The 26,817-nt window shown below is 52.8% G+C and overlaps 1 protein-coding gene across 1 annotated transcript in view; it reads left to right on the top strand.

The window, feature by feature from the left end:
- Positions 1 to 26,359, top strand: part of LOC139252629 (probable G-protein coupled receptor 139) — a gene marked incomplete at its 5' end in the record, with an annotated part of 47,485 nt that extends 21,126 nt beyond the window's left edge. The window contains one exon of the mRNA XM_070873438.1: positions 26,195 to 26,359. Within this exon, the coding sequence (XP_070729539.1) occupies positions 26,195 to 26,359 (165 nt within the window). The remainder of the gene's footprint in view (positions 1 to 26,194) is intronic.
- Positions 26,360 to 26,817: the final 458 nt, after the last annotated feature.

Below are 26,817 nucleotides of genomic sequence, written 5' to 3'. Positions count from 1 at the left end.
GAATGAGAGACATCAGTCAGTGTACAGATATCTCCCCAAGGGAGGGGGACTGAGAGACACCAGTCAGTGTACTGATATCTCTCTTAGGGAGAGGTACTGAGAGACAGTGTCACTGTACAGATATCTCCCTGAGGGAGAGTGAACTGAGAGACACCAGTCAGTTTACGGACATGTTCCCGAGGCAGAGGGACTGAGAGATACCAGTCAGTGTACAGATATCTCCCTGAGGGAGAGGGACTGAGAGACACCAATCAGTGCACAAATATCTCCCTGAGGGAGAGGGGGACGGAGAGACACCAGTCAGTGTACAGATATCTCCGAGGGAGAGGGGACTGACAGACACCAGTCAGTGTACAGATATCTCCCTGAGTGAGAGTGACTGAGAGACACCAGTCAGTGTACAGGTATCTCCCTGAGGGAGAGGGACTGAGAGACACCAATCAGCGTACAGATATCCCTGAGGGAGAGGGACTGAGAGACACCAGTCAGTGTACAGATATCTCCCTGAGGGAGAGTGACTGAGAGACACCAGTCAGTGTACAGATATCTCCCTGAGGGAGAGGGAATGAGAGACAGCAGTCAGTGTACAGGTATCTCCCTGAGGGAGAGGGACTGAGAGACACTAATCAGCGTACAGATATCCCTGAGGGAGAGGGACTGAGAGACACCAGTCAGTGCACAGATATCTCCCTGAGGGAGTGGGCACTGAGAGACAGCAGTCAGTGTACAGATATCCCTAAGGGTGAGGGATTGAGAGACACTAGTCAGTGCACAGATATCTCCCTGAGGGAGTGGGGACTGAGAGATAGCAGTCAGTATACAGATATCTCCCTGAGGGAGAGGGACTGAGATACACCAGGTAGTGTACAGATATCTCCAAGTGAGTAGGACTGAGTGACACCAGTCAGTGTACAGATATCCCTGAGGGAGAGGTACTGAGAGACAGTGTCACTGTACAGATATCTCCCTGAGGGAGAGTGAACTGAGAGACACCAGTCAGTTTCCGGACATGTTCCCAAGGCAGAGGGACTGAGAGACACCAGTCAGTGTACAGATATCTCCCTGAGGGAGAGGGACTAAGAGACACCAGTCAGTGTACAGATATCTCCCTGAGTGAGAGGCGACTGAGAGACACCAGTCAGTGTACAGATATCTCCCTGAGAGAGAGGAGAATCAGAGATACCAGTCAGTGTATGGAAATGTTCCCGAGGGAGAGGGACTGAGAGACAGCAGTCAGTGTACAGATATCTCCCTGAGGGGGAGGGACTGAGAGACAGTGTCAGTTTACAGATATCTCCCTGAGGGAGAGGGGACTGAGAGACACCAGATAGTGTACAGATATCTCACTGAGTGAGTGGCACAGAGAGATACCAGTCAGTGTACAGATTTCCCTGAGGGAGAGGGACTGAGAGACAGCAGTCAGTGTACAGGTATCTCCCTGAGGGAGAGGGAATGAGAGACATCAGTCAGTGTACAGATATCTCCCTGAGGGAGAGTGACTGAGAGACACCAGTCAGTGTACAGATATCTCCCTGAGGGAGAGGGAATGAGAGACAGCAGTCAGTGTACAGGTATCTCCCTGAGGGAGGGGGATTGAGAGACACCAATCAGCGTACAGATAACCCTGAGGGAGAGGGACTGAGAGACACCAGTCAGTGTACAGATATCTCCCTGAGGGAGAGTGGCTGAGAGACACCAGTCAGTGTACAGATATCTCACTGAGGGAGAGGGAATGAGAGACAGCAGTCAGTGTACAGGTATCTCCCTGAGGGAGAGGGACTGAGAGACACTAATCAGCGTACAGATATCCCTGAGGGAGAGGGACTGAGAGACACTAGTCAGTGCACAGATATCTCCCTGAGGGAGTGGGGACTGAGAGACAGCAGTCAGTGTACAGATATCCCTAAGGGTGAGGGACTGAGAGACACCAGTCAGTGCACAGATATCTCCCTGAGGGAGTGGGGACTGAGAGATAGCAGTCAGTATACAGATATCTCCCTGAGGGAGAGGGATTGAGATACACCAGATAGTGTACAGATATCTCCAAGTGAGTAGGACTGAGTGACACCAGTCAGTGTACAGATATCCCTGAGGGAGAGGTACTGAGAGACAGTGTCACTGTACAGATATCTCCCTGAGGGAGAGTGAACTGAGAGACACCAGTCAGTTTCCGGACATGTTCCCGAGGCAGAGGGACTGAGAGATACCAGTCAGTGTACAGATATCTCCCTGAGGGAGAGGAGAATCAGAGATACCAGTCAGTGTACAGATATCTCCCTGAGGGATAGGGACTGAGAGAAACCAGTCAGTGTACAGATATCTCCCTGAGGGAGAGGGACTGAGAGACTGCAGTCAGTGTACAGATATCTCCCCGACAGAGAGGGACTGAGAGACACCAGTCAGTGTACAGATATCCCTGAGGAAGAGAGGGGACTGAGAGACAGCAGTCAGCGCACAGATATTTCCCTGAGGGAGAGGGACTGAGAGACACCAGTCAGTGTACAGATATCTCCCTGAGGGAGAGGGACTGAGAGAAACCAGTCAGTATACAGATATCTCCCTGAGGGAGAGGGGACTGAGAGACAGCAGGCAGTGTACAGATATCTCCCTGAGTGAGAGGAACTGAGAGACACCAGTCAGTGTACAGATATCTCCCTGAGTGAGAGGGACTGAGAGACACCAGTCAGTGTACAGATATCTCCCTGAGGGAGAGGGACTAAGAGACACCAGTAAATGTACAGATATCTCCCTGAGTGAGAGGCGACTGAGAGATACCTGTCAGTGTATGGAAATGTTCCCGAGGGAGAGGGACTGAGAGACAGCAGTCAGTGTACAGATATCTCCCTGAGGGAGAGGGACTGAGAGACAGTGTCAGTTTACAGATATCTTCCTGAGGGAGAGGGGACTGAGAGACACCAGATAGTGTACAGATATCTCACTGAGTGAGTGGCACTGAGAGATACCAGTCAGTGTACAGATTTCCCTGAGGGAGAGGGACTGAGAGACACCAGTCAGTGTACAGATATCTCCCTGAGGGAGAGGGACTGAGAGAAAGCAGTCAGTGTACAGATATCTCCCCGAGGGAGAGGGACTGAGAGACACGAGTCAGTGTACAGATATCTCCCTGAGGGAGATGGACTGAGAGACAGCAGTCAGTGTACAGATATCTCCCTGAGGGAGATGGAATGAGAGACAGCAGTCAGTGTACAGACATCTCCCTGAGGGAGAGGGACTGATAGACACCAATCAGCGTACAGATATCCCTGAGGGAGTGGGGACTGAGAGACAGCAGTCAGTGTACAGATATCCCGAAGGGAGAGGGACTGAGAGACACCAGTCAGTGCACAGATATCTCCCTGAGGGAGTCGAGACTGAGAGATAGCAGTCAGTGTACAGATATCTCCCTGAGGGAGAGGGAATGAGAGACATCAGTCAGTGTACAGATATCTCCCCAAGGGAGGGGTACTGAGAGACACCAGTCAGTGTACAGATATCTCCCTTAGGGAGAGGTACTGAGAGACAGTGTCACTGTACAGATATCTCCCTGAGGGAGAGTGAACTGAGAGACACCAGTCAGTTTACGGACATGTTCCCGAGGCAGAGGGACTGAGAGATACCAGTCAGTGTACAGATATCTCCCTGAGGGAGAGGGACTGAGAGACACCAGTCAGTGTACAAATATCTCCCTGAGGGAGAGGGGGACGGAGAGACACCAGTCAGTGTACAGATATCTCCGAGGGAGAGGGGACTGAGAGACACCAGTCAGTGTACATATATCTCCCTGAGGGAGAGTGACTGAGAGACACCAGTCAGTGTACAGATATCTCCCTGAGGGAGAGGGAATGAGAGACATCAGTCAGTGTACAGATATCTCCCTGAGGGAGAGTGACTGAGAGACACCAGTCAGTGTACAGATATCTCCCTGAGGGAGAGGGACTGAGAGACACTAATCAGCGTACAGATATCCCTGAGGGAGAGGGACTGAGAGACACCAGTCAGTGCACAGATATCTCCCTGAGGGAGTGGGGACTGAGAGACAGCAGTCAGTATACAGATATCCCTAAGGGTGAGGGACTGAGAGACACCAGTCAGTGCACAGATATCTCCCTGAGGGAGTGGGGACTGAGAGATAGCAGTCAGTATACAGATATCTCCCTGAGGGAGAGGGATTGAGATACACCAGATAGTGTACAGATATCTCCAAGTGAGTAGGACTGAGTGACACCAGTCAATGTACAGATATCCCTGAGGGAGAGGTACTGAGAGACAGTGTCACTGTACAGATATCTCCCTGAGGGAGAGTGAACTGAGAGACACCAGTCAGTTTCCGGACATGTTCCCGAGGCAGAGGGACTGAGAGATACCAGTCAGTGTACAGATATCTCCCTGAGGGAGAGGAGAATCAGAGATACCAGTCAGTGTACAGATATCACCCTGAGGGAGAGGGACTGAGAGACACCAGTCAGTGTACAGATATCTCCCTGAGGGAGAGGGACTGAGAGAAACCAGTCAGTATACAGATATCTCCCTGAGGGAGAGGGGACTGAGAGACGCTAGTCAGTGTACAGATATCTCCCTGAGTGAGAGGGACTGAGAGACACCAGTCAGTGTACAGATATCTCCCTGAGTGAGAGGGACTGAGAGACACCAGTCAGTGTACAGATATCTCCCTGAGGGAGAGGGACTAAGAGACACCAGTAAGTGTACAGATATCTCCCTGAGTGAGAGGCGACTGAGAGATACCAGTCAGTGTATGGAAATGTTCCCGAGGGAGAGGGACTGAGAGACAGCAGTCAGTGTACAGATATCTCCCTGAGGGAGAGGGACTGAGAGACAGTGTCAGTTTACAGATATCTTCCTGAGGGAGAGGGGACTGAGAGACACCAGATAGTGTACAGATATCTCACTGAGTGAGTGGCACTGAGAGATACCAGTCAGTGTACAGATTTCCCTGAGGGAGAGGGACTGAGAGACAGCAGTCAGTGTACAGATATCTCCCCGAGGGAGAGGGACTGAGAGACACGAGTCAGTGTACAGATATCTCCCTGAGGGAGAGTGACTGAGAGACACCAGTCAGTGTACAGATATCTCCCTGAGGGAGAGGGAATGAGAGACAGCAGTCAGTGTACAGGTATCTCCCTGAGGGAGAGGGACTAAGAGACACTAATCAGCGTACAGATATCCCTGAGGGAGAGGGACTGAGAGACACCAGTCAGTGCACAGATATCTCCCTGAGGGAGTGGGGACTGAGAGATAGCAGTCAGTATACAGATATCTCCCTGAGGGAGAGGGATTGAGATACACCAGATAGTGTACAGATATCTCCAAGTGAGTAGGACTGAGTGACACCAGTCAATGTACAGATATCCCTGAGGGAGAGGTACTGAGAGACAGTGTCACTGTACAGATATCTCCCTGAGGGAGAGTGAACTGAGAGACACCAGTCAGTTTCCGGACATGTTCCCGAGGCAGAGGGACTGAGAGATACCAGTCAGTGTACAGATATCTCCCTGAGGGAGAGGAGAATCAGAGATACCAGTCAGTGTACAGATATCACCCTGAGGGAGAGGGACTGAGAGACAACAGTGAGTGTACAGATATCTCCCTGAGGGAGAGGGACTGAGAGACAGCAGTCAGTGTACAGATATCTCCCCGACAGAGAGGGACTGAGAGACACCAGTCAGTGTACAGATATCCCTGAGGAAGAGAGGGGACTGAGAGACAGCAGTCAGCGCACAGATATCTCCCTGAGGGAGAGGGACTGAGAGACACCAGTCAGTGTACAGATATCTCCCTGAGGGAGAGGGACTGAGAGAAACCAGTCAGTATACAGATATCTCCCTGAGGGAGAGGGGACTGAGAGACGCTAGTCAGTGTACAGATATCTCCCTGAGTGAGAGGGACTGAGAGACACCAGTCAGTGTACAGATATCTCCCTGAGGGAGAGGGACTGAGAGACACCAGTCAGTGTACAGATATCTCCCTGAGGGAGAGGGACTAAGAGACACCAGTCAGTGTACAGATATCGCCCTGAGTGAGAGGGGACTGAGAGATACCAGTCAGTGTACAGATATCTCCCTGAGGGAGAGGGACTGAGAGACAGTGTCAGTTTACAGATATCTCCCTGAGGGAGAGGGGACTGAGAGACACCAGATAGTGTACAGATATCTCGCTGAGTGAGTGGCACTGAGAGATACCAGTCAGTGTACAGATTTCCCTGAGGGAGAGAGACTGAGAGACAGCAGTCAGTGTACAGATATTTCCCTGAGGGAGAGGGAATGAGAGACATCAGTCAGTGTACAGATATCTCCGAGGGAGAGGGGACTGAGAGACACCAGTCAGTGTACAGATATCTCCCTGAGAGAGAGGGACTGAGAGACACCAGTTAGTGTACAGATATCTCCCTGAGGAAGAGGGACTGAGAGACACCAGTCAGTGTACAGATATCTCCCTGAGGGAGAGGGACTGAGAGACACCAGTCAGTGTACAGATATCTCCCTTAGGGAGAGGGACTGAGAGACACCAGTCAGTGTACAGATATTTCCCTGAGGAAGAGGGACTGAGAGACACCAGTCTGTGTACAGATATTTCCCTGAGAGAGAGGGACTGAGAGACACCAGTCAGTGTGCAGATATCTCCCTGAGAGAGAGGGACTGAGAGACATCAGTCAGTGTACAGATATCTCCCTGAGGGAGAGGGACTGAGAGACACCAGTCAGTGTACAGATATCTCCATGAGGAAGAGGGACTGAGAGACACCAGTCAGTGTACAGATATCTCCCTGAGGGAGAGGGGACTGAGAGACACCAGTCAGTGTGCAGATATCTCCCTGAGGGAGAGGGGACTGAGAGACACCAGTCAGTTGTAGGGGAGGATGAAAACCCCCTCATTTTACCCAGAATGAAAAGGGCTGTGGGATCAGTCTGTGCTGTGAATTGAAACCGATACTGTTTGACCTTGGCAGAGCAGTGATTGGACGGGGGAGGACACCGGATGGCCAATGGTGAGACAGAGTCAGCCCGAAGCATGGGGCTTTCAAGCCAATGGGAGAGCACTTGGCCAAACTGTGGGACTGACCCACAGCCATTATCGGACTATTGTCTTCCCCATGTTTACACTATGGAGGGAAATTATGCAGATCTTCAGAAAACTCTGGAACCCAAAACAACCCAAGGGCCTGCACAATGGCTACAGGAGGCCAATGCAATCAACACCCACTCAAACCTTGAGTAGGTTAACATCAGTGGAAAAAACCCACAATTATCTAAAACTGCTGCATTTTTCAAAATCACAAAGCCCACCAATGTGAAGAATCGATTTCAGCAGGAGAGGCGGACTGGATAATCTGGCTATAAAAAGGGGTTTTTGACGTAGATTGTGTGGTTCCCTGCCCTCGTGATCCAACAACCAGCAAGCCTCTCGACACTGAAGGAAAACCAGTGTCCGAAGACACCAAAAATAGAAGCAACAAACCACCAGACTGCGGAAGGCACAGTAGTGAGTATAACCTCTGGTCCCCAGAACTCCCAACTCAGTTAGGCCAGGAAAGGTGGGAGGTTGGGCATTGTACTGCTAAACTGGTGTAAAGATTTTCGCTGTGTCCGTTTCGTGGGATTTAGGGGGATTGTTTTGTTGGTGTATTGCTGTTTGTTGAGTTATACCTTGTCAAATAAATTGGAAGCCTAAAGTTCCTCTTGGAATCACCTTGTCTCAGTTCTATTGTATTACATCTCCTGATCGTGAGTCTTATGTCAGAACCGTGTAAGGGAAGCTAGGAGCACCTCGGAAACGCTCAACTGTGTGTCACAGGCTCGGGAAGAAGGGGTTAGGAGTGTTTGACACTCACAGGTGCCTCACAGGCTAGGCATAAGCTGTGGGGACGCACGAGTCTCAAAACCCCCTTCATAAGCTGTGGACATAGTCTCTCCAGGGGTGCTCTTGCAGCACTCAGGGTACCTCACAGGCCAGGCATAAGCTGTGAGGGCAGAAGGCCAGAGAGAGACACCCAAGGCACAACAACAACCCTGTGAAAACCCCTTACAGAACATGGCGACCACGGCAGGACATAAGCAAACAGGAGATGTTAATATAACAGATGAGGTGATAAGAGAGGAAACTAAAATGGAGGAGAGAATTTCCTCATACATTTTTGGCAAGGTGAACCTCACCAAACCTTGGGTACAAGCCCTCACTCGGGCAGAGCGCCCAGTGGATGCTGCTGCTCAGTGGACAGCAGGGAAGGACCACAACCACAGGGTGGAAAAGGCCATCTGGCTTATCTGCCTCACCCGCCAAGTCCGAAAGCTCGACCAGCGGGTGAAGGACTTGGAACAGAGTCTTCAGAAATCAGAGGAGCTCTCTGCTATCCGGGCTGTGGTTGGGGACAACCTGCTGACCGAATTAGCTGGGGAGCAGCAAAGGAACCGGCAGTTGGAGGAGACCTTCCGAAATAGCCGGGACTATCTTCAGTGTCAGGTCACAGGCCAAGGGTAGTGAGGGGTCCCTCCGGGAACAGAACTCTCGGTACACCCAGAAAATGTGGGAACTGGAGAATAAATTAAAAGACGTACAGGCAGCCTATAAAGTGGCCAGTCGCAGTGAGTTCGCAGATCACGATCCCTGCCAGGAGAGGATTAAAACTCTCAGCCACGCTCTATCCCAGGCAAAGGGGATGGTCGCCCTGATAGGACCCGGAGGGTCCACAGGGGACAAAGGAGAGTATTGGGGGGTAGAGGAGAATCCAAAGGCAAGAGACGCCCGACCACCTCCTGAGGCACCGGTGGTTTGTCCGGTGGGGTACCAGGAGGAGTGGGGCGCGCAGGTAGTAGCATACCCAGGGCTGGGGGCAGGACCAATGTGTCCCGCTCGGCAGCAGGGATGTGAGGCTCCAGCCGAGGGTCAGTTAAGGGCTGGATCAGGAGACCAGGCACTGTCTGCTGCACCGGGTATGGTGGGACAGCCGGAGGTAGAGGGACCAGCGCAGAAAGATCCTGAACCAGGGCGGATGTGTCCGGTCAGGCAGCACAAGTACGGTCCTCCACAGGGAGGTGGCCAAGGTCGGGGAGCGCTGGAGAGAGACTTTATTATTCCCCATGGATTTCAATCACTCAGGGCCATGGTGGCCCATTTGGCCAAACTCACTCGCAGCGGGGACCCGTCTATCCACTTCATGGAGGTGACGCAGGCCGGGGAAATTAATGGGTGTGACGAGGAAGAGACAGCCAAGCTGCTGCTCTACTCTCTGGACACCAAATTGTACCAGGCCCTGCCGGCAGAATGCCGGAGGGGACAGCGTACATTTACTGAGGGCCAGAGGGCCGTCCTTGAGGCTATGGGCTTCGATGACGGCAGTCCTTTCGAACGGGTCGAAAGGACAAGGCAGCTCGCAGGGGAAACCCCGCAGGCGTTTGTGGACAGGCTGTGGGTGGTATACCACGCAGCCTGTGGGGAGCTCCTCGACCGGGCGAATCTTTCCGCGGTACAGACTGGCCGCTGGCTGAGGATGCTGGGGGCAAACTGCTTGCCCCGGCTCAAGGCCAGGGCAGAACTGTGGTTCGATTCCCGGGACCCCAACCTCACCGAGGAAGCAGTGGTCAGGCAACAGGCACTGGTCCAACGGAATGGAGGAGGGGAGGAGGGGAAAACCTCCAAAGGTCGGGTAAATGAGGTAAAACCCAACTCGATTCCCAAAAGGGAATGGCACCAGGAGGGTGGCCGCTCGTCTGATGAGGAGGGAGTGTGCTACGGGTGCGGGAAAGCGGGGCATTTTAAAAGGGATTGCAGGAGCCCAGTAAAGAGATATGGGGGGAGAAGTCCTTCAGGAGCTGCCCAGAGTGGGGGAAGTGGAGCGAGCTCCTCACCATCCCTTGACCAGATAGTAGCTGCAGTGAGGACAGTGCTGGAGGGGACTGGGAAGGTAGCCACGGCAACAGGCAGGGAAGCACCAGCAACCCTGCCAGTACAGAGGCCGTGACTAGCCCAGACCTAGCCTGTATACCTGTGTCCACTAGAATACGACCCCTGGGGACGACCCTGGGTCAAGATGGAGGTTGAGGGTGTATTGGGGACCTACCTTTTGGACACTGGTGCTTCCAGCACGATAGTCCATTCGGAGGACCCCACAACCTCACCTCAATCAAACGGGGTGCAGTATCAACTAGTTGGGTTCACAGGTAATGAGAAGGCTGGGTTTTTCTCAGTCCCGCTCGCAGTTCGTTTAGGAGCACTCCAAACACAATGGAAGTGCGTCCTGGTGAACTGGGAGCAGGTGGGAAAAGGGATCTTGGGGGCTGATTTTATCATCGCTCGCCAGATCCTAGTAGACTTGAGGAATCACTGTCTATGGGGCACAGTGGGCACGGGAGCAGAGGGAGAAGTCATGGTTATTGATGAGAAACAGGGAAAAGGGACTCTGTGTACAATGGAGCCAAAAGGGGGTTACGACCTGGAGGTTCTGGTCTGTAACACCCCGGCTGAGTACCGGGCCTATGTACAAGCAAATCTTGCAGCATTTGCCACCCATAAACACGACTGTGGGAGAGTCACAGGAGTGGAGGTTCGAATAGATGGGGATCCCATGTCCCGCCCGCAAAAGCAGTATGGCTTTCCCCGAGAGGCAGAAGCAGACTTGGAGACAGCGTTAAGCTCACTTGTTGAGCAGGGTGTTTTGAGACCCATAGCCACCCATATCAACTCCCCGCTTTGGCCGGTTAGGAAACCGGACAATTCTTGGAGGGCTACGGTGGATTATAGGGTGCTCAATAAAAACATCCCAGCTTGTGCCCCCACAGTAGCGGCGGTTGTGGATCTGATCGGGGAAATCCCTGCATCCACAACCACGTTCACAGTGTTGGACATATCCAACGGGTTCTGGTCTATCCCTGTACGGAGGGAAGACCAGTACAAGTTTACCTTCACCTTCCGGGAACAGCAGTATACCTGGAGCTGCCTCCCACAGGGCTTTCATAATAGTCCCAGCATCTTTCACCAATGCATGGCAAACTGCTTAACAGGTTCAGCCAGCCACACCAGTCTGTCCAGTATGTGGACGACCTGTTGTTGTTCACAGACAGCAGTGAGGAACACGGTCCACTGCTGGCCGAACTGCTGGTCTTACTGAAGGAAGGGGGTTTTAAAGTTAAGCCCAGATAGGTCTAGGAGAGGTAAAATTCCTGGGCCTGACGATAAGGGCAGGAGAAAGGGCCATTGATGAGGCTAGAAGAAAGGCAGTGCAGGAACTCCCTGTCCCTAGGGATGTGTCGGGGGTAAGGTCTTTCCTGGGAATCACTGGCTACTGTAGGGACTTCATCGAGGACTATGCAGCCACTGCCGCCCCTCTGCTCAGACTCCTACATAAGGGGGTCGAGTGGGAATGGGACAAGGGCTGTGAGGCAGCATTTGTCCGTCTTAAGAGAGACCTGCAGGTAGCACCAGCCCTCGGGGCAATTGATGGGGGGGAGGAATTCTTCCTGGAGGTGGCAGCCAGTGGTGACAGCTTAAGTGCAGTGTTGCTCCAGGAGTGAAACGGTCAGCTGAGACCAGTGGTGTACTCCTCCAGGGTCCTCATGGAGGTAGAAAAGGGATAATCCAATTGTGAGAGGCACTTGCTTGCCACCCACTGGGCAGTAAAGAGAGCTCAGAGCTTTACCGAAATATCCCCCATGACACTCCTCACCCATCATACCCCGACACAGATGCTGTTGGACGGGAGGATTAAGGACGGGACAGTGAGCAGTGCTAGAATCACTCGCTGGACCATCCTCCTCTCCCAAATGACTTTAAAGGTCAAGGGCCTCTGCGAGCCCAGGCTCTCAGCAAATTTAATCTATCCAGGGCAGCCGCATCGATGCTCTGTGGAGGGAGTGTGGGACATTAACTTTGGATTTCGGGCAGGGATACACCCCACAGGCCACGAGATCTACGTTGATGGCTCCAGTTCAGTGTCCGCGGGTACAAGACTCACGGGCTGCGGAGTTTGGGATCCCAAGGCAGGAATTGCCTTGGCTCTTAAACTCCCATGCACCCTGAGCGCCCAGCAGGCGGAACTCTCGGCGGTGATGTATGTGGTCACACACCCCGAGGAATACCCTCCCCCATACACGATTTGCTCGGACAGCATGTTCACTTGCAATTGGTGTGCAGAGTATCTGGCGATTTGGTCACGCCGGGGGTACACCTCTGTGGCTGGGAAGCCCCTTGTGACCAAACCCCTGCTAGAAAAGATCGTGGCTGCAGTGGGAGAAACCGGGGATGTATATATCCATAAGGTAAAGGCCCACTCCAAAACTGAGCCACGGGGGGAAGGTAACCAGCAGGCAGACCTGCTGGCAAGGGAAGGTGCTCGCACAGGTCGCCCATGGGACCCATACGAGGCAGGCAGGAGAGCAGCAGCAAGAAGTAAGCCAGGGACACAAGGGAGCGTAGGGGCGGCTGTGGCCCCGGACCTTGAAGTAGTCCAGATGCAGGATCCGATCCTGAAGGCTGCCTTGGCTGCTATTAAAAGGGGAAAAGGCGGAGGGCCCATACAGTGCTGTAGATATTGCTGTGTGGGAAGGCATGTTGTTTAAAGGGGACAAATTGGTAGTGCCCCCACAACACCGGAGGGAATTCCTTCAGCTGGCCCATGAGGGTCCAGGTGTGGGACACACTGGGCCGGAATCTACCTGGCAACGGGTAGAAAAGGCAGGGTGGTGGCCAGACCTCCGGGAAGACGTCCGCGACTTCTGTGCGGGCTGTCTGGTTTGTGCTGCAAACAACCCAGACCCTCAGAAAAGGAAGGCGTCTATGGGACATGTCAGGTGGGTAGAGGGACCATGGCAGTCGATCCAGATCGACTACATCGGACCCCTACCGGCCGCCCAGGGAGGTTATAAATACTGCCTCGTCCTGGTGGATGTGTTTTCCAAGTGGGTGGAAGCCTTCCCTTGCCGAACAGCTCCCGCGGTGGGGACTGCAAAAATCCTGGTGAGGGAGGTGTTCTCTCGGTGGGGTCTACCTCAAATCGTGGAGTCCGACCGAGGAAGCCACTTCACCGGCCAGGTGATGCAGGCCACCCTAAAGGTGCTGGGGATAAGAGCCAAATGGCATGTGGCCTACAACCCTCAGTCCTCAGGCCCCGTAGAACGCCTGAACCGGACCCTAAAGGAAAGGCTGCGCAAGGAGACGGGAGACTCACCGAACAAGTGGGTGGAGGTCTTACCGTTGGTCCTCATGGGAATCCGGGCCAGTCAGTCAAAGAGCACAGGGTACTCACCCCATGAGCTGATGACTGGCCGGATCATGAGAACCCCAGTGCATGTGTTGGTGCCGGTTCTCACCGAAGGGCAGCTCCGAGAGGTGAACCGGGACCGGTTTGTCAGGAATCTGTTTGAACACCTCAAACAGATTCACTGGCAGGCTGCTAGTAACATGGGCAGACAGCATCAGAGTAACCGATTGCTGCTAGAACCCAGCAAACACCACGAATGGGAGATAGGGGACCAGGCCATGGTGAGGAACTATGCTCGGGTCGGGGTATTTGAACCACTGTATATGGTACCATACAGCATAGTCGACAAGGCTAGCCCTATGGTCTATGTGGTTCGATTACCTCGCCGGGTGAAGTGGTATCACATTAATCAGTGTAAATTGTTTGACCCCAAAAGAGGTAAAAAACAGAGGGGATGAGCAAGGGAAGGAAATCAGGCACTGGGGGAGGAACAGGCCCCGGTGGATTTGGAGGCTCCGGAGGAGGCAGCGGGCCCCGAAGCTCTACAGCCGGGGCTGGTTCACTGCTCCTGTAAGGCTATCCCACCACTGGGTAGAGGTTCCCAGCCCACTAACAGAAGTAGGGAGAAAGGCTCTACCATTAGCAAGGTCCAAGGGGAAGCTGAACCTCCCATGGTGGATCAGCTGGGGCTAGCCCAAGAGGTGGAGGAGATGGCATTGCAGCCCATAACGTGGGACTCTGCACCGACAGTAAGGAGGAGTAACAGAGTGCCACAGCCCAGGGCACCGTGGTCCCCTGTTTACTGAGCTCCCCGCCCCAGACCGAGAAGGCGAAAGACAACAGGGAGGGTGCTCTGTTGCACTAGCAAGGGTCTCCCACCGATTATCCGGGGCTCGGGAGGGCCTTGGAGGGCAGCACAAGACTCATTAAGGGGGACTATACGAGCCCCTCAGCGGAGGGCATCCTGGTCCCCAGGGTACGGTCAGCCGAGTGGTCGACGACGCCTGTACAGTGACAGGATATAGCCTGGCCACCCGGGGACGGGTGGCGGTGTGTATATTTTCCCTTCCTGTTTTGTTACTTTGTGTTGTGAGTATATGTGTTTAGGTAAGGCAGTGACGGTTGGGTACAGCAGTTTATGTTTGGAACATGTTACGTGGGCCGAGCCTGGAGAGGTCTCTCAAGGGAAGGCCATGTTCTTCTTGCCTTTCAGATGCCAACACCTCCCTACTGGCCGTTAGTGATGCTGGTATCGCTAAGGATCTGCACCGGGCACCGAGGGGACACCGAGGACTCCCTGGTTTTCGGATGCTCCGGGGGCAGAGCGCCGACAGTGACCACAGGAGAAGGGACTCCGGTGGCGGATGGCCGGGTCACCTACTCCCACGAGGGGAGATGGCCTGGGTGGTTGGGATCGAACTCCACCAAGTACTCCAACCATAAGGACTTTACCTACGGAGAGACCTCCATCCCCTGCCCGGAGATCACTGTGGCCACATCCAGAGTGAGAGTGACAGAAGGCAGGAAGGTATGCCTAACTTGCCAAGGGGACATACCTCTGGGACGGTGGTGGTGGCTCAGAAAGCTCAAGAGGGACGTGGGAGACTGACACTCGGACTGGGAACGTCTCGATAATGATACCTAACGAACCATCATGGGGTCATCTGGCGGGGTCACGGTGTGCTGGGAGAAATGGTGGGCGTACGACCAAGGAATTTATTTGTGTACGTGGGGATCCACTCGCGTGTGTTCAGAGGGGGTCTCCATTGCTTTCTATAGGTGGGGGCAGGATGTCGGGGATGGGGTGGTATGGGATCGCAGCGGGGAGGCGTGTGTGATCCCCAATCCCCGGGTACCAGTAAATGCCACCGAACTTGTAGTTCGGGAAAGGAAGCCCCCACCCACAGCCAAGCCCACCGTCCCACACGAGGGCCATACAACAACCAGGGGGCCGGGGAATGGTTTAGTGTTGGTCCCTACCGAGAAACTATTTTATCAGGGGGTGCACTGCACGGTGACATCAGTGGTGCTAAATCTGACAGAAGTCCACCTACCCACGTGGTGTCCCCGGGAAACCGAGCTGTTAGACCAGGCTCTGCTGCGGGAGATGTTCTGGAAGTTCTATGAACTGGACTTCGGGGATGTCAGTGTGACAGACTTGTATAAACAGTGGGATAGGGCTGAACCGGGCAGGCAGAGGCGCGGCACTTTAAATGACATTCTTACGGGGTTTAACACCGGGGCGTCCGCCATAAACAGTTTGGATAACATGCAGCTGGCCCTCCAGATAAATGGGTTAAAGAATCAGCTGCACAAAGTCCTGGGGGACGAGAATACCGTCGTGGGATCCGCGCTCCACCAAGAGGTGGCAATGACAGTTCACTTGAAGGAGATTATCTCTCAATTGGAGGCACAGGCCAGGGCTGTAAACGCTTTGATTCGGGAGGATAGAAACACCTCCGATCAAGCCGCCCAAAATGAGGTGTGCGTGCTCTATGGGGCCTGGTTGCTGGGAGAGGGACGGAGTAACCTCGAGGATCTGAGACAGGGACAGGTCCCCTCCTGGATCAGCAACCAGCACTTAGCAGCACTGCACCCTTATGATAATGTTTTGAGTCCTTGCCAACTTCGTGTAGCGTCGGAAGTCTACCCGGCACCGGTGGACTGTGGAAAGTCAAACCATACCACCATGGGTGTGGTGGTCAGGATGCCGGTGATGGGGGCGTCCCCACGACCAGCACCCTTGTACTGAGTGGAGAATGTGGGAGTCATTCGTGGAGGGGTGCATGTTCGATTCCAAGAGGTCCCACCTGATGTCACAATGTGGGAGCACACTGTGACAGGTACAGACCTCTCGGGTTGTCGGAGCAGGGGAGCACAGGTAATCCTGTGCCCCCAGCACTTGAACGCTTTTGCAAGGCCACAATGTGGGTTCAGCACTGCTGGGGCAGAGTCTATCAATTGCACAATGGAGGTAATGGCCCCTAACCACATGCCTCCACAGGTAGCATATGTAGGCAGTGGGACATATTATGTCACCACAAGTGCCCAACGGTATGAACACGGACCGGGAAGGTGGTGTCCAATTCCGTACAGCAGCTTTTGCTTTAAACCCGGGGCAGAGGTTCAAGTGGCACACACCAGAATCACACCCATCCCTGAACCTTCCACGATTCACCTCACGGTACAAAACAACCTCAGCCATCTACAACAATATGTCGCCCAGTTTGGCTATCCCATTGCCCCACTACCTGAGAAACTTACAGCCCTCCTCCAGGCAGTGGATTTGTCTCAAAAACAGTTTTACACCAGGGAGCAGAAAACTGAAATTCTAGCAGGGGAGATTGCCCAGATTAAACCCCCAGCATGGTGGGATTTGGGAATACGGGCAGACATACCTGCATGGATCCGGGTGGGATCGCATGCCTTGGTGATCGGCCAACTCCTGATTGTAGCTTATCTGCTGGTTACAAGCTGTAAGCTCAGGAGAAAAAGAAAAAGAACGCAGTTCCTCAGGCTACTACACAGCCAGGAGAGCCGTTGCTAAACACTCAAGGTGTGTAAACAAAGCTTGACCGCGACACTTAGGCGGTTTTCTTATTCCCAGGGATGACTGCGTTTTTCATACATGGCCCCTGGGGAGTTTGCAGGGCAGGTTTCTTTGTTTTACGGTTAAGACTGAAATGAGACTCAATGTACAATTACTGCTGTAACCTTAAGTACATATATGTATGTTGCTGTCGTGTATTGTAACCTGTTGGATTTCTGTGTTTAGTACCGCGTTAAAAGGAATTACGATATATATCGACGGGATCAGTTTAGAGTTAAACTGGGGAAAGTTGGGCAATTTGGGAGACCGAGGGTTTTCTCACCACCCTGAACTTTGACACACTCGAGTGGTGTCTGACTGTGTCAGATGGGGGATTATGTAGGGGAGGACAAAAACCCCCTCATTTTACCCAGAAGGAAAAGGGCTGTGGGATCAGTCTGTGCTGTGAATTGAAACCGATGGAAGGAAAACTTTGGGACACAAATGGAGACCCCCCTCCCCCCAGTGTTTGGACTCATAGGAAAGGGAATTTAATTTGGAACTATCTACCAGAAAGTTTGAAATCCTAAAGTGCACATGGAAGAAACTACGAACTTTAATCGAATTTGGGATTTTTAAAAGGTGCATGTTGGGTCTGCAAGAAAAGGGGTGGGGTCAATATCTAAAGGGCCAGTTTGGACATTGGAACTAATCAAATTGTCTGGGAACTGTATACCCTCGAAACTTGCCCCTTGAAAACATTAGCATTTAAACAATGCCACATACATATTCCAACACCTTTTTCATCAGGCATAGAAATATCTGGCTCAGGCCAGACTAGCACAATGGCTACAGGAGGCCAATGCAATCAACACCCACTCAAACCTTGAGTAGGTTAAGATCAGTGGAAAAAAAACCGTCAATCTAAAACTGCTGCATTTTTCAAAATCAAAAAGTCCACCAATGAGAAGAATCGACTTCAGCAGGAGAGGCGGACTGGATAATCTGGCTATAAAAAAGGGGTTTCTGACATAGTGAGAAAGAAGTGATGATTTTCCCTGTCCTCGTGATTCAACAACCAGCAAGCCTCTCGACACTGAAGGAAAACCAGTGTCTGAAGACACCGAAGATAGAAGAAACAAACCACCAGACTGCAGAAGGCACAGTAGTGAGTATAACCTCTGGTCCCCGGAACTCCCAACTCAGTTAGGCCAGGAAAGGTGGGAGGTTGGGCATTGTACTGCTAAACTGGTGTAAAGATTTTCGTTGGGTCCGTTTAGTGGGATTTAGGGGGATTGTTTTGTTGGTGTATTTCTGTTTGTTGAGTTACACCTTGTCAAATAAATTGGAAGCTGAAGTTCCTCTTGGAATCACCTTGTCTCAGTTCTATTGTATTACATCTCCTGATCGTGAGTCGTATGTCAGAACCGTGTAAGTGAAGCTAAGAGCGCCTTGAAAACGCTCAACTGTGTGTCACAGGCTCGGGAAGAAGGGGTTAGGAGTGTTTGACACTCACGGGTGCCTCACAGGCTAGGCATAAGCTGTGGGGACGTACGAGTCTCAAAACCCCCTTCATAAGCTGTGGACACAGTCTCTCCAGGGGTGCTCTTGCAGCACTCAGGGTACCTCACAGGCCAGGCATAAGCTGTGGACACAGTCTCTCCAGGGGTGCTCTTGCAGCACTCAGGGTACCTCACAGGCCAGGCATAAGCTGTGAGGGCATAAGGCCAGGGAGAGACACCCAAGGCACAACAACCCTGTGAAAACCCCTTACAGACTACATACACCACCGCAGACAGTTCAGCGTGCTGGGTGCTCATAGTACTGGGGAGTTTAATCACCAGGGCAATACCTGCCTCGGGGTCATAAACTCCGCAGCCTGTGAGTCGTTCACCCGCACATACTGTGCTTGAACCGTCCACATAGATCTCTCGGCCTGTGGGGTGTAACCCAGCCCGAAAGCCTATGTTAATTTCCCATACCCCTTCTACAGAACACCGGTGGGCTGTCCCTGGATAAATCATGTTGGCTGTGAGTCTTGGCTCGCAGAGACCCTTTACCCTTAGGTTCATTTGGGAGAGGAGCAGGGTCCAGCGAGCAATGTGGGCACTGCTCACTGTCCCGTCCTTGATTCTCCCGTCCAGGAACATTTGGGTGGGAGTATGGTGGGTAAGGAGTGTGATAGGGGACCCTCCTCTCAAGTTTGCAGATGACACTAAGCTGGGTGGCGGTGTGAGCTGTGAGGAGGATGCTAAGAGGCTGCAGGGTGACTTGGACAGGTTAGGTGAGTGGGAAAATACATGGCAGATGCAGTATAATGTAGATAAATGTGAGGTTATCCACTTTGGGGGCAAAAACACGAAGGCAGAATATTATTTCAATGGCGGCAGATTAGGAAAAGGGGAGGTGCAACGAGACCTGGGTGTCAGGGTTCATCAGTCACTGAAAGTGGGCATACAGGTACAGCAGGCGGTAAAGAAGGCAAATGGTATGTTGGCCTTCATAGCTAGGGGATTTGAGTATAGGAGCAGGGAGGTCTTACTGCAGTTGTACAGGGCCTTGGTGAGGCCACACCTGGCATAGTGTGTTCAGTTTTGGTCTCCTAATCTGAGGAAGGACGTTCTTGCTATTGAGGGAGTGCAGCGAAGGTTCACCAGACTGATTCCAGGGATGGCTGGACTGTCATATGAGGAGAGACTGGATCAACTGGGCCTTTATACACTGGAGTTTAGAAGGATGAGAGGGGATCTCATAGAAACATATAAGATTCTGACGGGACTGGACAGGTTAGATGCGGGTAGAATGTTCCCGATGTTGGGGAAGTTCAGAACCAGGGGACACAATCTAAGGATAAGGGATAGGCCATTTAGGACGGAGATGAGGAGAAACTTCTTCACTCAGAGAGTTGTTAACCTGTGGAATTCCCTGCCGCAGAGAGTTGTTGATGCCAGTTCATTGGATATATTCAAGAGGGAGTTAGATGTGGCCCTTACGGCTAAAGGGATCAAGGGGTATGGAGAGAAAGCAGGAAAGGGGTACTGAGGGAATGATCAGCCATGATCTTATTGAATGGTGGTGCAGGCTCGAAGGGCCGAATGGCCTACTCCTGCACCTATTTTCTATGTTTCTATGTTATCAGTGATCTTTTCACAGCCCAGTGAGTGGCTAGGAGGTGCCGCTCACAGTTGGAGTATCCCTTCTCCATGTCCGTGAGTATCCTGGAGGAGTAGACCACTGGTCTCAGCCGGCCATGCCGCTCTTGGAGCAGTACTGCACTCAGGCTGTCCCCACTGGCTGCTACCTCCAGGAAAAACTCTTTACCCCCATCGATGGCCCCTAGAGCTGGCACGGTCTGTAGGTCTTTCTTGAGCTGGATAAATGCTGCCTCACAACCTTTGTCCCATTCCCACTCCACTCCCTTGTGTAGGAGTCGGAGCAGAGGGGCTGCGGTGGCTGCATAATCCTCAATGTAATCTCTGCAGTACCCGGTTAGCCCGAGAAAAGGTCTTACTCCTGTCACTGTGTTGGGGGCGGGTAACTTCTGCACTGCTTCCCTTCTAGCCTTGTCAATGGCTCTCTCCCCAGCGCGCTCACAGTCCCAGGAATTTGACTTCCTTCAGGCCGATCTGTGCCTTCTTGGGGTTTACTTTAAATCCCTCTTCTTTCAGCAGCTCCAGTAGCTCAGCCAGCAGTGGGCCATGTTCCTCCCCCTGATCGGTGAACAGGAGCAGGTCATCCACATACTGTACCAACTGCTGGGGTCTGCTAAAGCCCTTTAAACAGTTGGCCATACACTGGTGGAAAACACTGGGGCTGTTGTGGAAACCCTGAGGGAGACAGTTCCAAGTGTATTGCTGCCCTTTAAAGGTAAAAGCAAACTTGTTCTGATCTTCCCTTCTTAAAGGTATGGACCAGAACCCGTTGGAAATATCCAGCACCGTGAAGGTGGTCGCGGAGGCTGGGATACTTCCAGTGAGGTCAGCGACAGCAGCAACAGTGGGTGCACAGGCGGGGATGTTACGGTCGAGTACTCGATAGTCCACCGTGGCTCTCCAGGAGTTGTCTGGTTTATTAACCAGCCACAATGGAGAGTTCACATGGGTAGCTATTGGTCTCAGTACCCGCTGTTTAACCAGAGAACCCAAGGCTGTTTCCATGTCTGTCTCCACCTCCCTGGGGAAGTTGTACTGTTTCTGTGGTCAGGTCATGGGGTCCCCATCTATACTAACCTCGACCCCATTTATTCTCCCACAGTCGTGTTTGTGAGTAGCAAAAGCTGCAAGGTTTTCCCTCACATACGCTTGATATTCTACAGGGGTGTTACTGACCAGTGATTCAAGGTCGTAACCATCCTTTGGTTTCATGGTGCACACTGTCCCTTTCCCTGTTTTCCTGGGATAACCACCACCTCACTCTCCTGTCCCGTACAGACTGACCCCCAAAGACAGTGGTTTCTTAAATCCACTAGGATCCCGTGGCCTGGGATCCCTCTCCCTTCCTGCTCCCACTTCATCAGGACACAAGTCCACTTAGTGTGGAGTGTACCGAAATGAATGGAGAGTGGAACGGAGAATGAGCCAGTCTGTTCAGTGCCTGTGAAACCCACCAAGCTGTAGGGGACCCCGTTAGACAGAGGTGAGGTGGTGGGGTTAGCTGTATAGACAAGGGTGCTTGAGGGACCGGTGTCCAGCAGGTAAGTCCCTTTCACCTTTTCCACTTCCATCTGTACGGTCGGTCTCCCCAACACATCATACTCGAGGACACACAGGTGGACGGGCTGTGCCTGTCCCAGTCACGGTTTTGGTTGGGAGGGGGCAGGTGGGATCTCTGTACTGGTGGCAGTGGCTACCCTCCCAGGGCCATCTAACATGGCTCGGAGCGCAGGTAAATCGGTCTCAAACAAGTGGGGAGGGACTGGCTTATCTGTCCCGGTCTTTTGGGCCGGGGTTGGAGAATTCTTTCCTGCGCTATTCTCCCAAGGATTTCCACAATCCTTTCTCCAGTGCCCACTCTTTCCGTACCCGAAGCAGGTACGTTTTGTATAGGGGGGGTTACCCCCCTCATGGTGCCATTCCCTCTTGTCTTGGTTAGGTCGGATTTCGTGAACCCTTCCCTTTTGTGGGGGCTCTTCTGTCCCTCTGCTGTTTCTGTAAACTCGGGTCAGTTACCTAAACACTCCCTGTTCTGTGGCCTGGGGCTCTCTGGGGTCGAACCAGGCCTCAGCCTTGGTTCTTATTCTGGGTAAACTGTTAGTGACTAACTTCGGAGCCAGTGGGATAACTCGGCCGGGTTTCAGTGATCTCTGTCTATGTCCCCACTACAGACGCTCTGGTACACAGGCCACAGTCGGTCTGAGAAAGCCTGTGGGGTTTCTCCTGTGAGCTGCACCATTTACTCTAGAGAAGGGACTCCGTCATTGCAGCCCATAGTTTCTAAATGTCTGTCTGGACGGCAGCAAGTGTTTTCTGTCCTCTTTTGCCCTCAGTAGAGAGGGACTGGTACAGTTTGCTGTCGAGGGATAGGAGAAGCATCTTTGCCATTTCTGCATCATCGCACCCATTAATATCCCCGGCCTGTTCCACCTCCACAAAGTGAACCGAGGGGTCTCCCTTTGGAGTGAGCTTTCCCAGGTGGGTTAACATAGCCCTAAGCTGGTGGGGAGTGTGGGGACCACAAACTGACTTTCCAGGTGCCCTGGACCCCCGCCACTGGTGGGTGGGCCAAACCTCTGTTGCCGGACTGGGCACATTGGCCCTGGTTCTGGCTCTCCCTGTTCTGGCTCCCCTCCCTCTCCTCCCTGCGGCCAAGCCGAGCTGAAACTTGGTACCACAGGTAGTGGTGGTTCACTATCCCTGTCCGCCCCACAACTCGATCCCCCCTCCTGCTGCTTCACCGGTGTAGTCACCGGTACCACAGGTAGTGGTTCACTATCCCTGTCCGTCCCACAACTCGATCCCCCCTCCTGCTGCTTCACCGGTGTAGTCACCGGTACCACAGGTAGTGGTTCACTATCCCTGTCCGTCCCACAACTCGATCCCCCCTCCTGTTGCTTCACCGGTGTAGTCACCGGTACCACAGGTAGTGGTTCACTATCCCTGTCCGTCCCACAACTCGATCCCCCCTCCTGCTGCCTCACCGGTGTAGTCACCGGTACCACAGGTAGTGGTTCACTATCCCTGTCCGTCCCACAACTCGATCCCCCCTCCTGCTGCTTCACCGGTGTAGTCACCGGTACCACAGGTAGTGGTGGTTCACTATCCCTGTCCATCCCACAACTCGTTCCCCCCTCCTGCTGCTTCACCGGTGTAGTCACCGGTACCACAGGTAGTGGTGGTTCACTATCCCTGTCCGTCCCACAACTCGATCCCCCCTCCTGCTGCCTCACCGGTGTAGTCACCGGTACCACAGGTAGTGGTGGTTCACTATCCCTGTCCATCCCACAACTCGATCCCCTCTCCTGCTGCTTCACCGGTGTAGTCACCGGTACCACAGGTGGTGGCCAGGTGGTTCCTTCCTTCTCTCCCAGGTTTACCTGGGGAGTACCCGGCTTATTAAACATAACATGCCTTTTGCCTTGGACAGAGCAAGGTTTAAACTTTTAATTTGTTGCTGGCAGAGACCGTGGTCTCCCGATTCAAACCCATCAGTGCTAGTTACTTTATACACTGCCTGCATATCTTTTAATCTTTCCTGGAGCTCTTTTACTTGTAGGGTGAGGAGAGTGCTTTCCTCCCTCAGTGACTTTTCATTACTTTTGGCCTCGGTAACCTGACAGTGAAAATAGTCCTGACTGTTTTTAAACCTTTCCATTATTTGGGTCTTTTCCTGTTTTAGCTTACGGAGTTCTCCCGATAATCTTTCCTCTGCCACAGCCCTTTCCTGATAGGTCTCTGCACATTCCCATAACTCTGCCTGTAGTGTCTCATTGGTTTTGTCGAGGAGTTGGACCTGTTGCTGTAGACAGACTGACCAGATTGCCTTCTCTACTGATTCTTTGTGACCCTTGCTTGCTGTCCACTGGGCTGCAGCATCGGCTGGACGCTTAGCGCACAACAGACCAAGCACCCATTCCTCAGTGACATTCACTTGCTTGTACACATCGGAGGAAATCCTCTCTTCCCCCAAACCAGCACTCTCCGCATCACACCCCTTGGACCAGAGTCCTGCCGCGGTCACCATTTGTAAGGGGTGGTCCCGGGCTTCAGGTTCACCTCTGACCTACTTGAGCGGTTCGAATGGCTCCCACTCCCTTGGGTTCTGGACTCTGGGTTTATTTGGGGGATGTGACAAAGTGCAAAGGACACTGGTTTGGTGCAAAAAACTTTGTTTTTATTACAGACAAGAAAGTACAAGGTCAGCCTTATAATCACTCTAATAAAGAACAATACATTACACATTCAAAGGGGGTTACAGTAAAAGTTACACCTCCCACCTCCCAGTACCTAATCCTAGCTAGGTTAGACTCCAGGGCAGGTAGGGACTATGCTCACCAATCCTTTCTGGTCAGTTAGCAGTAGTTCACGATTTCAGGGTTCATTGACTTCTGTAGGTTCTGCTTGCCATACCCTAAACATCGGAGAGGACTTCTTACTGTACAATCTTCAGTTGGGTTGAGTCCGCTGATGCGGAAAGGCGCGTTTTGGATTTGTGGGGTAAGTACCCGTTTTATTTCGTTAGAAGTAGGTTTTTACAGTACTTTAGGTAATGTTTTACCTGTTGGTAGCTCAGGAACAGCTTGTAGGCTGGAAACTTTCGATTCTTCGGTTTCTTTCCGTTGGAGATTTGTTTGGAGTTTGGTCGATGGCGGTGGATTTTGGTGATACCACGTTGGCTGTGGTCAGTTGCTGCCACGATGGTGATCTTCTTCCTTCCCTTTAGGACTTCAGGACTTCGAGGCTGGAGAAGTTAGGTTTCAACTGTCGCGTTGGTCTCTCTCCCTTCTTGATACATAGTCTAGTATGGCATACAAGCATAGCATCCCCAGTGTCTCCTGAGGTAGTAGCAACCTAGCCTCTGTTAAAACAGGGGCCAGTTATACGGTTTGAGCTGTCCTATTCTTCGCGCCCAATCAGTCCAGAATTTGTTGTTTAAATTTGGCAGGCTTGACATTACTTTGTAATATTTTGGCGGCTCGATAAAAGTTAATATGTCTTGGGTGGGTTGCACTTCTAAATCTGTTTCCTGATGGGAAATATTAGCTTGGTAATCGCAATGTCCTTTTGTGCTTGGTTTTTACATACAGGCTGTAGTGGGCCCTTTTGTTTTTATTCGCGCTGAAGATGGCTTTTCTCGGTCCGGTTGGATGGCTGGCCATCTCTGAGTTAATGTTGTAATATTAATGTCTCTTGTGGAGAAGGGTTTTCAAATATCCATTTCTCCAGACACTTTACCTTAGCCCCAACACCCAGACAGTTCCAATAATCATGTTGACTCCTGCAGTTCCTTTAGGCCCATCCACAGACTTGAATTTGTCCTGTAAAAGTCCAAAATTCAATTAAAGTTCGTAGTTTCTTCCTTAATACTTTAGGATTTCAAACTTTCCGGTAGATAGTCCCAAATTAAATGTCCTTTTCACTGAGCCCAAACACTGGCGGGGTGGGGGGGGGGTGGTGGGGGGGGGGCAGGGGAGGTGGGGGGGGTGCGGGGGGGGGGTGGTGGGGGGCGGTGGTGGGGGGGGGGGGCGGGGGGGTGCGGGGGGGGGGGTGGTGGGGGGCGGGGGAGGTGGGGGGGTGGGGGGGGTGGGGTGGTGGGGGGGGCGGGGGAGGTGGGGGGGTGCGGGGGGGGGGGGTGGTGGGGGGCGGTGGTGGGGGGGGGGGGGCGGGGGAGGTGGGGGGGGGCGGGGGGGGGTGGTGGGGGGCGGGGGAGGTGGGGGGGGTGGGGGGGGTGCGGGGGGGTGGGGGGGGTGCGGGGGAGGTGGGGGGTTGGGGGGGGGAGGTGGGGGGGTTGCGGGTGAGGTGGGGGGGGGTGCGGGGGGGGTGCGGGGGAGGGGGTGGGGGTGCGGGGGGTGGGGGGGAGGTGGGGGGGGCGGGGAAGGTGGGGGGGGGCGGGGGAGGTGGGGGGGGGCGGGGGAGGTGGGGGGGGGGCGGGGGGGAGCGGGGGGCGGGGGGGCGGCGGGGGAGGTTGGGGGGTTCCAGTGAATTTTGACCTTTCACCCCACTGGTCACTGCCTGCCATTCTGAGAAGGACCCGTTTATCCCGACTCTCTGCTTCCTGTCTGCCAACCAGTTCTCTATCCACGTCAGTACATTACCCCCAATACCATGTGCTTTAATTTTGCACCAATCTCTTGTGTGGGACCTTGTCAAAAGCTTTTTGAAAGTCCAAATATTTTCTCTGAACGTAGATGTTATAACCATGCATCCATTGTGGATACAAACCGTATCAGCATATAACGTCCGTTGCCTTTCTGTAATAGTACCGAGTCAATTAGTTTATGCCATGCTCTTGTCACGTTTGCAGAGGAAGATATCCAAGAATCAGGCGGACCAGAGGCACACCGGAGGAGGCCCTGCTGATATACAGACCCTGACTGACTTGGCACAATGTGCTGTAGCACCAGTGGGCAGCCACAGTCGCTCTGCCACCGGCGGTGGTGCAGGTCCCGTTGTTGTACCGTGTGACTAATGTGTAAAGCAGTGGTAAACCAGAGTCATTTAATGTCATCTAATGGCATTTCATTATAACATAATAATGGTGCCGTGTTATGCATGCAGCTTCTGTAATACTATCAGGTCAAGAACATAAGAACATAAGAAATAGGAGCAGGAGTAGGCCATACACCCCTCGATCCGATCACGGACTCAGCTCCACTTCCCTGCCCGCTCCCCATAACCCTTTACTCCCTTATCACTCAAAAATCTGTCTATCTCCACCTTAACTATATTCAATGACCCAGCCTCCACAGCTCTCTGGGGCAGAGAATTCCATCGCTGTACAACCATATGATGTAATCATATTTAACGTCTCTCGTTCACATTTATTGCAGTAATGTTGCTCCTCGTACATATACCAGCACAGTGCAAGCATTCTCCTGTCTACCCTTCTGTTCTAGTAACCTCAATGATGATTTGCAGGTCCCGAGA

This window comes from Pristiophorus japonicus, unplaced genomic scaffold (genome assembly GCF_044704955.1).
Source record: "Pristiophorus japonicus isolate sPriJap1 unplaced genomic scaffold, sPriJap1.hap1 HAP1_SCAFFOLD_470, whole genome shotgun sequence".
In the NCBI taxonomy this organism is placed as follows: Eukaryota; Metazoa; Chordata; class Chondrichthyes; family Pristiophoridae; genus Pristiophorus; species Pristiophorus japonicus.
Note: the sequence above shows the minus strand (reverse complement) of the source record. Positions and strands in the feature narration are given on the sequence as shown.